Source organism: Coenobita brevimanus, chromosome 98 (assembly GCF_032717465.1).
Source record: "Coenobita brevimanus isolate Jiangsu-jjx chromosome 98, ASM3271746v2, whole genome shotgun sequence".
Classification (NCBI taxonomy): Eukaryota; Metazoa; Arthropoda; class Malacostraca; order Decapoda; family Coenobitidae; genus Coenobita; species Coenobita brevimanus.
In genome coordinates, this window is record NC_137051.1 from 6,737,260 (window position 1) to 6,749,267 (window position 12,008).

A 12,008-nucleotide genomic window follows, 5' to 3' on the forward strand; every position below is an offset into this window, starting at 1 on the left:
TTGCCAGCAGCAGTTATTGAACTACTTCTAAATTAAACATTTTTTTTAGTATCATAATTAGCTATAGTCACAATTATAGCATGGAGATTCAGTATCTCCTCCATCAGGTGGGCATGAATTAGCACAAGATTGGCCAGTACTTGAGGAACACATAGGTGTACAGTAGAGCCCTGCTTTCTGACATTTGCATCTCTTGCCACACATTTGCTTACATTCACATGACACAGTGAGAGGAACATGCTTAGTTACTGGTCTGTCAGTTAAACTGGGATTGAGCCTTCCACCTTGAAGCTCCTAACCCCAGTCAGTAGGATTAAGATCCTCAGCATTGCCCAACCACTCCAGAACTGTGAATTAAGCTTGACATGAGTGATACTTTGCAGCTGAAGTTGTGGGAGGTAGGATTGGAAGTTGGAAGCTGCTGGATGCCCTGCTCATCCTCTGCTTGTACTGCACAAATCTCAGCTTACCAAGTGTTGTACATGTCAGATTGGCATTATATAACTTCAGAAAGAACATTTTCCCCACTCTGTCTGGCTACTTGTGCATGGCTGTCATCACTCCTCTTAAAAACATCCAACGTCCTCTGATCTTCACTTTCCAAGACTGTCATGGCTTTCTTTTTGCCAATGCCATATAAGGCAGAGACTGTCATATCGGTGATAGCGTGTGCTATCAACATGTGTTGTCAGGTGTGTGGATGCATTGCTTGCTGGATGCTGTATATGTTATAGTCTCTTGCATACTGCATGTAGATATTGTCTGTTGTGGCCCTATCAACCATACAAGCACAACAGGTCATGCAATGTTCTCAGCAAATGCCAATGCTGTGCCACTTATTAAGTATTCAGCATCAGCCTGACTTTGACAGCAAGCAACGCCTTCAGATATAAGCTTGTCCTTCAGCCTACTGATTAACTGTGACTTGTGTGTGTGTGTGTGTGTGTGTGTGTGTGTGTGTGTGTGTGTGTGTGTGTGTGTGTGTGTGTGTGTGTGTGTGTGTGTGTGTGTCCGACACTGGGCATAGGCTTCACAGCCTGCTCACAAGACCAAGTAGTCCTCCTGCTTACCATACACCTCCACATGTCACCACTTCGACGCTAACACCCACCGTCCATATTGAATACGCATATGCTAGGGCTGTCTCATACAGGACTGGTGTATTGGTATTAGTGGGGATACTTTTATGACACATCGGCAGGTCTTCTGGTATATCAGTAAAGTCTGCTTAAATGAAATTCAAATCCTTAAACTGTTCCCTGCTCTAGCCGGCATTTGAACTTGGGTCCATTAGGACTGCAGACCACCTCTCTACCGATTCATCCACGGCCTTCCTGTGACTGATGTGTTGAACACTAACACTACGTCTGGCAGTTTTGTTGGCTACCTTGGTTGACAGGATAAAATTTGTGTAGCCATTAAAGCAGACAGTGCATTCTTTGCCACAGTTATTGATAACGTGATTCACATAGCTGTCACACACATCACCAATGCATTCTTTGCCATCGTTATTGATAGCATGATTCACATAGATGTCACACACATCACTATACGTGCAGTCCACAGGCCATGTCACATTTTGTTGCAAATGTCCTCCATCCACCACATAGTATGAGTTCTGATGAGCTTCAGTGAATATTGGGACTACTGGAGCTTTCAGCACCTTGGCAAGACCACTTTTGTTGTTTTTGCACATTGTACCCCTGTCAAATAGTGTTGGTGGCTATTTGCTAAACTCATATTTAAGGTGATTCTCCATATCTGATCCATTCTTCATCACACGTGACCTGCATGAAGAGTAGTGTGGGGTCGACCTTAATGTCTTTGCCGCAGGCAGTGGAAGTACTGGTTGCAGCATCCTTAGGTATTACCCGGTCACTCCTTTTGAGCTTAACATCAGAGTAGTTCAGGCCAGCAATATGTGCAGCTGCCTCCTCACCTGATTTGACTGCACAATCTGCATTAACAGAAATAGATCCTATGACTTCACTATCATTGTAGACCAGTCTCTCATGGTATTCACCTGTGTAGGCAAATGGTGTGATAGGTAATTCTGAAAGGTGAGAAAGTGTCTGCTATCACACGTGATCATAGATTCCTGGAGGTCAGTGTGTTGGCCAACTATCTGAGAAAATACACCACAGAAAGTGTCTAGTGAGTCACAAATAGGAACTATTTGTGGCAGGACATAGATCATCTTGGACTGTGTACCGCCAGTAATTCTGCGATCATGCTCTAGACATCGGCATTGGCATCAACACTCAGTGAAGCCTCCAGACCAGAACCTGTGAGTTCTGATGGTCCAGTACCCACAGATTGTGTACCTCTCATACTGCTCCTTGTCCATCAGGTTAGATAGCTGCTGCTTCTGGTCTAGATAAAGTCTAGTACACTTTGTGTATGCAGTATGTCCCCCAGAATGTAGGACAGGGACCATCCTTGAGATGCAAAACAGTGTAGTTATATATATATATATATATATATATATATATATATATATATATATATATATATTAGATAGATAGATAGATAGATATAGATAGACAGATATATATATATATATATATATATATTAGATAGATAGATAGATAGATATAGATAGACAGATATATATATATACTGTATATATAGACATATAAATATATATCTTTCCATCTTCTTCTTTCTTTACTTCATTCTTTCCTCCTTCTCCTGCCTATGGGGGACTCTACACTGAGTGACAAGCCAAATGGTTTCCTGTGCACCAGGAAATCATTTACTCTGCTGGGTGGTAACCATATAACTGAATTATGGTGCCTAGTGGTTTAGTGGGTAATTTTGGTGCTCCAGTCAGATTGAGCTGGTGAAGGTTTGTATCCAAGGGGTGGTCGAGGTTCATTGCTCAAATAATGCCACTCAGGGATGAGTGAGGCTGGTCACTCTCATCTTAAATGTCAGGACCAACTTGCCTAGCCCTGGGCTCTTATGTTCCTCAGGGGACACACACTCATCTTAAATGTCAGGACCAACTTGCCTAGCCCTGGGCTCCTATGTTCCTCAGGGGGCAACGTAGGATTGGATGATGGATGTTTATATATATATATATATATATATATATATAACACACACACACTAAATATGTATACTGATATACAGTAATCCCTCCACTTTCCGATGTAATAGAGCCAAAAGCACGTCCGGAAAGTGGTCCCGTACGGAAAGTGGACCCCAGCCTCCTGGACTTGCACTTATGGACCCTAACCTACCCTGACTAAGAAAAACACCTATAAACTCCCTCTGGACATGCATAGCACCTATTTAAGACCCAAATCACACCAATAAGGGACATAAAAGACTGAAATAAATGCTAAAGAACCAGAGAATGAGGTTTTAGAGGTGAGTTTATACAATATTAAACATTCTGGGTACTTACAAAAAGTCCCTGGCTCCTGGACTGGTACTTATGGACCCTAACCTACTGTAGCCTAACTCAGAAAAACACCTCCCTACTGCACATGCAAAGCACCTAAGACCCCATTCACACCAATAAGGGACATAAATGAGTGAAATGAGGTTTTAGAGGTAAGTATGGAAAATACAGTACAATATGAAACATTCTGGATACTTACAACAAGTCCCTGGCCATCTCGATGAATAACCCGCCTCCTCTCAGACTCTGACAGTAAAAAGTACTGAAGCACCTGCAGTACACTGTACATGAAGTCTTGCACTGAACTTAGTCATTTGCACTCAGAATTCCATTCTCTTAACACTGCGCACTCTAGTCTTACTTGCGCTCCACTGCGCATTAATGAAATAAGTGTTGCACTCTGCACTTAAGTCTTTGCACTCATAAATCCATTTTCTTAACATTAAACACTCTAGTCTAATTTGCGCTCCATTGAATGTCAATAAAATCGGTGTTGCACTCTGCATTTTAGTCTTTGCACTCACAATTCTAATTTCTTAACACTACGCACTGTTTTCTTCACTGCACAACACTGTAAATTCCCATGTGGTCTAGTGGAGAGTTCTTGTCATTTAATCACTGTCAGAGTCTGAGAGTAGCAGGTGGCCTAGGGGTGCGTCGCTGGGTCATGGTGATGGACTACCCACTGCAGATGACTCTGAAGACAGGCACAAACTCACGTCCAGTGGTGACTCCACCGTGCCTGATGTGCTGGGCTGTGGCTCGGAGGATGAGGGCCTGTCTTGGGGAGGCAGTGGTGTGGAGCCAGGGCTGGGCACAGCAGGAGTCACAGGTCTGAAAAAGCTGTCAATGGTTGATTGACGCAAGGAACGACGATTCTGGCAATTAATGATGTGCTGCCTGAAAGCGCGCACTTCCTCCACAACTCCCAAGGGCCCCATCTCCCTGTTGCAGTCCAGGCGCTCCAGGTAGTTGAGAACGAACTCTACGTGTTCCCAGAGTGCGCCGAGCTTAGGGATGGCTGGAGTAGTGTCATGCTGAGAGGAGTCCGCATCATCGTCGCTGTCCTCGTCGGAATCTTCAAGCTGGGTACTGACACGTGCAACTGAAGATGCGATCTCGATATCAGACATGGTCTGATACCCAGGATCGCCCTTGTAGTCATCCAACCACTCACGCACTTCGTCCACATCAACATCATCGCCATGCGCACGTAGATGTGCATGGAAGTCATCCACGTCAAAACCTAGGAAATCGTGCTCCACATCCGTTCCGAGAAGCAGACGAGACCAACCATTTTCTAGAGTCTTGACAGGGACTTCCTTCCATGCACTGGCCCAGCTGTAGATTGCAGACTTGATGTTGTAGCGGCAAAGGTTTTCGAAAGTCCGCTGGCCTCGCGTGTCTCACCCCTCCCTGCGCTCGTCCTCGTCCTCGAGAACAACCATCACCTCGTCCAGGAACTTCCGTTGGTACAGCTTCTTCGTTGCCACAGTCACTCCTTGGTCCATTGGTTGGATGAGAGCAGTTGTATTAGATGCCATAAACACGCACCTAATGCGCCCATTCTCAGCCACCAAGTACTTGTCACACGGGTGAGTAGGTGCATTGTTGAGGAGGGCCTTCACCTGGTCGCGTGGGATTCCTAGTGTCTTCGTCTGGTAATGGATGACCTCCTTGACGAAATGGCTGTGGAACCAGTCTTTGTGCCTTCAAAGAATGGTACCAAACGACAGGAAGGACATCCATCACCCCACGAAGACACCGAGGCTGCTTTGCACGGCCAACAATAACAGGCTTAAGCCGGTGCATGCTGTTAGCATTGGCACAACACAAAGCAGATATCCGTTGCTTGGAGAGCTTGCGGCCTGGTACACACTTCTCTATCTCCTCGGCTAGAGTGTTCGTTGGCAGAGCTATAGAATAAACCAGTTTCGTCAACGTTGTACACCTGACCGAGAGTGAGGCCCTCCCTGTCGATCAAGCACTTCACCTTGTGCAGAAACTCCTCTACTCCATCCTTGTTGGCGTCCAACGCTTCACCATGGGCCTTACGGTTGGTAAGGCCATGTCATAACTTGAACGCGAAGAGCCAACCCCCGGATGCCTAGAAGTCTGGGGCGTCGAACTTCATAGCAGCAGCCTTCAGCTCCGTGCCACGTACCAGCACACCAGCAGCACGTTGTTGTTGATACCAAATCAACGTGGAGCGGTCAACTTCAGCATACCGGAGAGTAAACATCATCTTCCTCTCCATGTTGCGTTTGTTCTTCGATGAGAAGTCAGCTGTGTACTGCATGAGTTTGTCGTGGGATCTCTTGATATCATACAAAGTAGATCGGGCCAGGTTGAACTCATGGAGGATGTGTGAGGTTGACCATCCCGCGTCCACCTTGTCCAATAGCTCCCTCTTTTTCTCCTGAGTCAAAACCACTCTCTTCCTCTTCTCAGGTGGTGGGCCCATCATCACATTCACTAACAAGAGGCAGGAGAGCAGAAGCAGAGCCTGCAGCAGGTAGGGCACCACCACAGAAGCGAGCACATGGGCGGCCATGATGACGAGCGTGCACTCACAACAAGAGACGGGCGGTAGGTGGGGAGGATGCAGGGGCGCTCTAGCAGACGGCGGCGGAACTATGCATCAAAACAGCTGGTCCGCGCCGCGTGCGCCGAGTTCAAATTACTGGATTTTTTTTTTCAAATGTTTTGCGATTTTTGGGCCATTTTGGGAATACTGAATCCCGGGACCAAAATATCCGGTAAGTGGGGGTGTCCGGAAAGTGGGCGTCTGGATAGTATGGGGATTACTGCATATATATATATATATATATATATATATATATATATATATATATATATATCACACACACACACACACACTGAATGACAAGGTACATGATTTCCTGTAACCATATATACTGTGTAGTAACCATATAACCAAATGACACCTGGTAGACCAGTGGGTTATGTTCTCCAACCAGACAGAACCTGGAAGGGTGTCCATCTGAGGGATGTTGGGTTTTAAGGCTAACACAGTGCCACTCAGGGAAGAGTGAGGCTGGTTACCATTACCTTAAATATCAGGACTGAGTAGCTTAGCCTTGGGCCCCTATGCTCCTGATGAGGCAAAAGAGGATTGGATGGGGTGAGCTAGAAAAAAGAGAGAGAGAGAGAGAAACTCAAAAGTAGGAGATCTATCAGTCAGAATGCCCATTACAGTAGGCCACACAACTGTCCATTTACCTTTCAGACCTGAGGTACAGATAATTTGGTTGCAAATAAAAACAGATTACCTTCTAATTTTGTTACCTGTGTGATGGTCAGAGTTCACAGTAATTTAAAGGATGCAAAGTTCTAATTATGTACTAAAAGGATGGCTACCATCCACCCTGGAAGGTATTACCATGAGAGTGATATGTATACTTGTGGACATACGAAACTGCTACATGTCAAGTGGCTGTTTGGTGATACCTGGTAACTTGCTGGTGTAAAGCATAGAATTCTGTGAATGAACTTCTTGACTTGTAACAGTAATCCTGATTGGCTGCTATACTGTAATTTATGGTGTAGTTATTATGGAAAAAAGGTGTAATCATTGATAAATATGCATGCACTTAAATGTTAAATAATTAATTATACTAGTGTTCCTCACTATCTTTTCCCAACAGCTTGCAGCAACTGTTGGGATATAAGTAGCTGGTTTTGATACTTGGTATAGCTTCCATTTCATAGAAAACATCTGCTGTTCTTTAGGAAACCTCAATGTCAGGATTCCTCAATAGGAAGCATGGTGTTGTTTCTATGGAAACAGTAAATTTATATGTTTATAAATAAGTGGTTTAGATTAATGGAGGAAAATTACATCTCAAAAATATAAACAGAAAATGTGTACAATTGTTTGTGTAAATAGCACATAGCAAGTGTTATATATTATCCCTTATTTTTTTTTTTTTTTTTTTTCCAGGCGAGACAATCTAGTACAGTCAGCGGACCCAAACATGTACACGGCCAACAACAAGCATATCAACAACCTAGTGACGAACTACAATCCTAAGAACATCAATGGCAAGTCGAACACCAATACAACTACCACGGATAGCAAATTGCTTAAGCCAGCCAAATGTGCATACATCTGAGTTTGCACATATGGAGTTATTGTTGTGTGTGTATGTAAGCATTTGCCATTGAGCTATGTTGTTGGCCGGTAAGTGTACAAGTTTTAACGCCACTGCATCTTGTAGAAAAAGAAAATCTCTATGAAAGATGTGCCTGCGTTGAGACTATAGCCTCTTTTAACTGCTCCCCTTCCACAACATGTAATTATTTCTCATTTGTTGTGGGTTATTTTGGTAGTTCTAGAGGCAAACTATATTCTCATTATTTTGACTATTAGATCAGGCCTTGCCATCATACATCTTGCATTTTTAAGTTACAAAATTACATCAGTATCCTGAAAACAGTTCATTTTGTGCATATTGGCAGCCTGTGCTGGAAGATGCTTGATTGTTAAAAGACCGTAGACAGTTGTTGCTGGATATGTATACATGTATGTGGACTGGGGTGTGACTGAAGTAAACTCCAGCAATTGATGGAACATACTGATGGAACACTGGGTTGGAAATTATGGCTAAGTGTGTGGTGCTGATACCTGACTGCTTGGCAAAGAGGAGAGCCAGTAACATTCCAGTGTTGAGTGTGTATATGTGAAGCAGCAGAGTTGGCTGTAGGGAATGATACAGAGATGAAATAAGACTTCTAACAGTTATACTGAGAGAGAAAGTGAATTGGATGAGGACCCCAGTAAATGTATTTATTCACTGAAGGTGCATCACAGGAAATTATCCGGACACAATTTGTAGATGAATTAATAAGTGCAAGGAATATTTTGTGATGTTTTTATGGTAGCTATTGTGTGTCCCACATTTGATGCAAAGATTAGAAAATTATAAACTACCTTGAGGCAGGTTGATTGTGAATTTATTGAACATTAGGCAGATACTGTAATACTGAAATTTGGCATTACTGCCAACTGCTAAATATCCTACTTATGTCTTTATAAATGTTCAGTAATTTGTTGCATGCAGTGTGAAAGCTGCATGTCCTTTTTTTTTTTTTTTTTTTTTTTTTTTTTTTTTTTACCAGTAAGTAATTTGACATAGCCTATTATGTAGTGTGACCCATGCATGGGAAGTAATTATGTATATGCATGTAATCTGTAATAATTTTTATACTAGGCAGTGCTGAATGTATTTGTAATTTTGTTCACTAGCATTGACATAGCTTTTTGGTAAGTATGATGTAACCTATAATTACAAATGCTATAATCAAGTTTATGATTGGTTTGTCAAATCACCTGCCTCTTTCAAATTTGTGTGACAAATCTTAGTCATGAGTGCATATTTATGAAGACTGAGAAATGATAGTTTATATTGTCGTAAATTGATCCGAGTATAAACGGAGTTGCTACTGTATATTGAAGTTGCTCTTGGCTATCTAAGTGCATGGGTGACTGGAACATTTGACTAGAAAAAATTAAAAGATACACAGTGATGTTTCAGTCCAGACTGCTAGATACCATTAGGAAGATGTAGAAAGGTGCTAAACGTTGCTGCATTTCTGGCAGTCTTTCTTTTGTACTGCATGCATCCCACCTAATAATTATTCAGTATTACTCTCATGTACTTGAACTGACAATGGGTGTCTGCTGAAGGTTGCACATTGAATGACAGAATCAGTGTGAAAAAAAAAAAAATAATAATATAAAAAAAAAAAGTAAAAAGTAAATAATGACTGAAGTATTCGTCCTATGTAAAGAACCAGCTTATGGGGCAATGAAGAAGATAATGTAAGGTGTTCGTGTCAACAAATGCCTTGCAGTATTTTTAAGCTTATACATTTGAGCAATCTGTTCTGTATATGTTGTGCTAGAATGTCTGTACATTTGCCGTCACTGTATATAATGAGTGAATCCTGCTAAGAGTGATTGTGTGCGTGTAAATGTCAATGTGCCTACTCATACTGAAATTGCGCTTCCCAAGAGGCTGGTGTTTTTGAGCAAGAATTAAACAGATGACAGCAATTCTTTGTACTCAAATCAGTGGCTAATTCAGGAGATCTTTGTATTATCACTACTCATTGTTACATTTGTCTAATATCAGGATGAAAAGTGTGTACACATGTATATATATCTGTATGTGTGTGTTTTTGGCTGTTTGAATGTACATGCGCATACAGGCTTGTTCCCAAGAGTGCGTGCTGGCATGCATCCCATGAAAATTACATTATTATGATTTTAGTAATTCTGTGTTTGTTATAAAAGAAAAATGTCACTGTGAATAGTAATCTGCATCAAATTGTAGTTCTCTAAGTATTATCAAACAATCTAGTGTTATTGATGAGATCCTGTTTCATACTTGCTCTGTGTTTAGAACCATTAAATTTACAGATAACATTTTAGCTTCTAACTTGTTTCATGCTTAACACAATAATCTAATGATTTAGGGGCACTTAATGAGTAGATTGACAAGCAGCTGTTATTTCAACGGCATCCTTAAATTGAAGAATCATGTTTTGGTCTGACATAATTTTAAATTTTCCAGAATTTGACTTGTGCCCCACTTAATGTTGGCCTTAAGTTCTTTAATCTGAAACCATTAATTGGCAAGGAAGGTGTTTACTGTACTGTATATAATAACAGTAAGTCATTTTGGACCAGTACTACCATCTTTAGCCTAACAAAGTAGTGCCTTCATGAAAATAAAGTTACTCAGCTTAGAGAGCTTTGAAATGTAAGGATATGTATTTAAATTCCAGTTTATTGTTTGTGTTTAAAACAGTGCAATAATGTAGGAAGTGCAAGTATTGACTTTGGTATCAAAATTGTTGATTGTTTGTTTTCATGTAAGACTTCGTTGGCTCAGATACCTTTTTACACCTGTATTAAATTTTCTGACATCCTGTTGTATATTCATATTCATATAAGCATATCTTTTATTCTTTTAGCCTAGAGTTAAGTTTGTACCCCCTTTTACCTCTCCTCCACAAATAAAAGGTCCGCCTAACAGTGCTCATTGTCGAATCTTCAGTCTTAGGCTAGCTGTGTTCTGTAAATATATATAATTTTAGTTAGTTTTGTATAGCAACCTGATTCCCATGAACAATTAGGACTTTTTACTCAAATGATGTTATAATGACCCCATGAAACTATGCAACATTTTTAATAAAATTATACAAAGCAGAGTGTATAACTGATACATGCACATATTATTTCCATTTGAAGTGGTAGATGGTGATGACCATCATCCACTCACTTGATGTTATGCTGGCTACTTCTCTCATAGTTGACTACACCAAGTGACAACACTAATGGTTTCCTGTATCCCAAGAAGCCATTTACAATGCTGGGCAATAACCATATAACCAAATAATGGGGTGATGTGGGGCTTATTATGGTGCCCTTCTTACAATTCTATTCCTTCGGTCCTCGATCTCTCTATGCCTCCCGGGTACTCTTACTCTGACAGTCATGCGTGCCCGCCGCCTTCTTCCTGGTCTTAATTCTTGTTTCTCCTCATAGCCCTTCTTCAGTGGATTATAAACGGTTTTGCATCCCACTGTCCTTCCTTACGATACCTCATATCCATTCATGATCCTCTTCTCGTATATCTCAAGGAAACTTTTCGCCATGATGATGATGATCATCATCAGCCGTTTGAGCATCCACTGCAGGACCGGCCTATCCCGACCGAAGTCGGGATGATACAGCCAATGTATCTCTACCAAGTGGCTTAGGCTGTCTGGTAGAGATTGTATGTAGGGTGAGAAGTGCTTGTAAGTGTAATTGTAAGGTTGGAGTGGCTTTGGATGTGTGTGTAGTCTGTGAACCAAGTGTAATCGGCCTGCGCAAGCCGACTGGGTGCAAGCATACTTTATAGTAAGCGACACTGGTTCAACTACAGCACCCCTTGTGTCCGCCAATGCAGTACGTGGCCGGGTGAACACTCCCAAAGTTTATTGCCCTGGCGGGGCGCGAACCCTGGCTCACCCGTGTATGAAACGCACACTCTACCATTAAGCCCTGTCCACACGAGCGGGCAATGCCTGCAGGCACAAGTGAGCAGTTTGCCTGTTGATGGGCTCGGGCACAAGCGGTGAGCCCGTCAACAGGCAAACTGCTCGCTTGTGCCCGCGGGCATTGCCCGCTCGTGTGGACAGGGCTTTACACAGAGGCTCCATATATATATATATATATATATATATATATATATATATATATATATTGTGTGTGTGTGTGTGTGTGTGTGTACACATACACACACACACATACAGTCAATCCTTCAGTAACATGTTTTTCTTCCAACATGCTCAGCTATATTATTGCAACAAGTCATAATCAACACAAGAAAAAACTCAAGCTCATACAGGAAGTCACCCGGCACAGGGACGAATTTTGAAAGTTGTGCATGGCAATGTTACACTTGCCATGACTGGCCAGCTTACATGTGGGTACCTGTCCTGGGTACACTCAGGGCCATATATTTAGACAAAAATTTATGGTTTCGCAATTATCTATCTATCTATCTATTGCCAGACGCCATAT

At 42.0% G+C, this 12,008-nt stretch overlaps 1 protein-coding gene across 1 annotated transcript in view; it reads left to right on the plus strand.

Moving 5' to 3' along the window:
• LOC145414182 (semaphorin-1A-like) overlaps positions 1 to 8,981 on the plus strand; it is a 605,630-nt gene extending 596,649 nt beyond the window's left edge. Inside the window, exon 20 of the mRNA XM_080283747.1 lies at positions 7,374 to 8,981. Coding sequence (XP_080139873.1) covers positions 7,374 to 7,545 — 172 coding nt within the window. The 3' untranslated portion in view covers positions 7,546 to 8,981. The remainder of the gene's footprint in view (positions 1 to 7,373) is intronic.
• Positions 8,982 to 12,008: the final 3,027 nt, after the last annotated feature.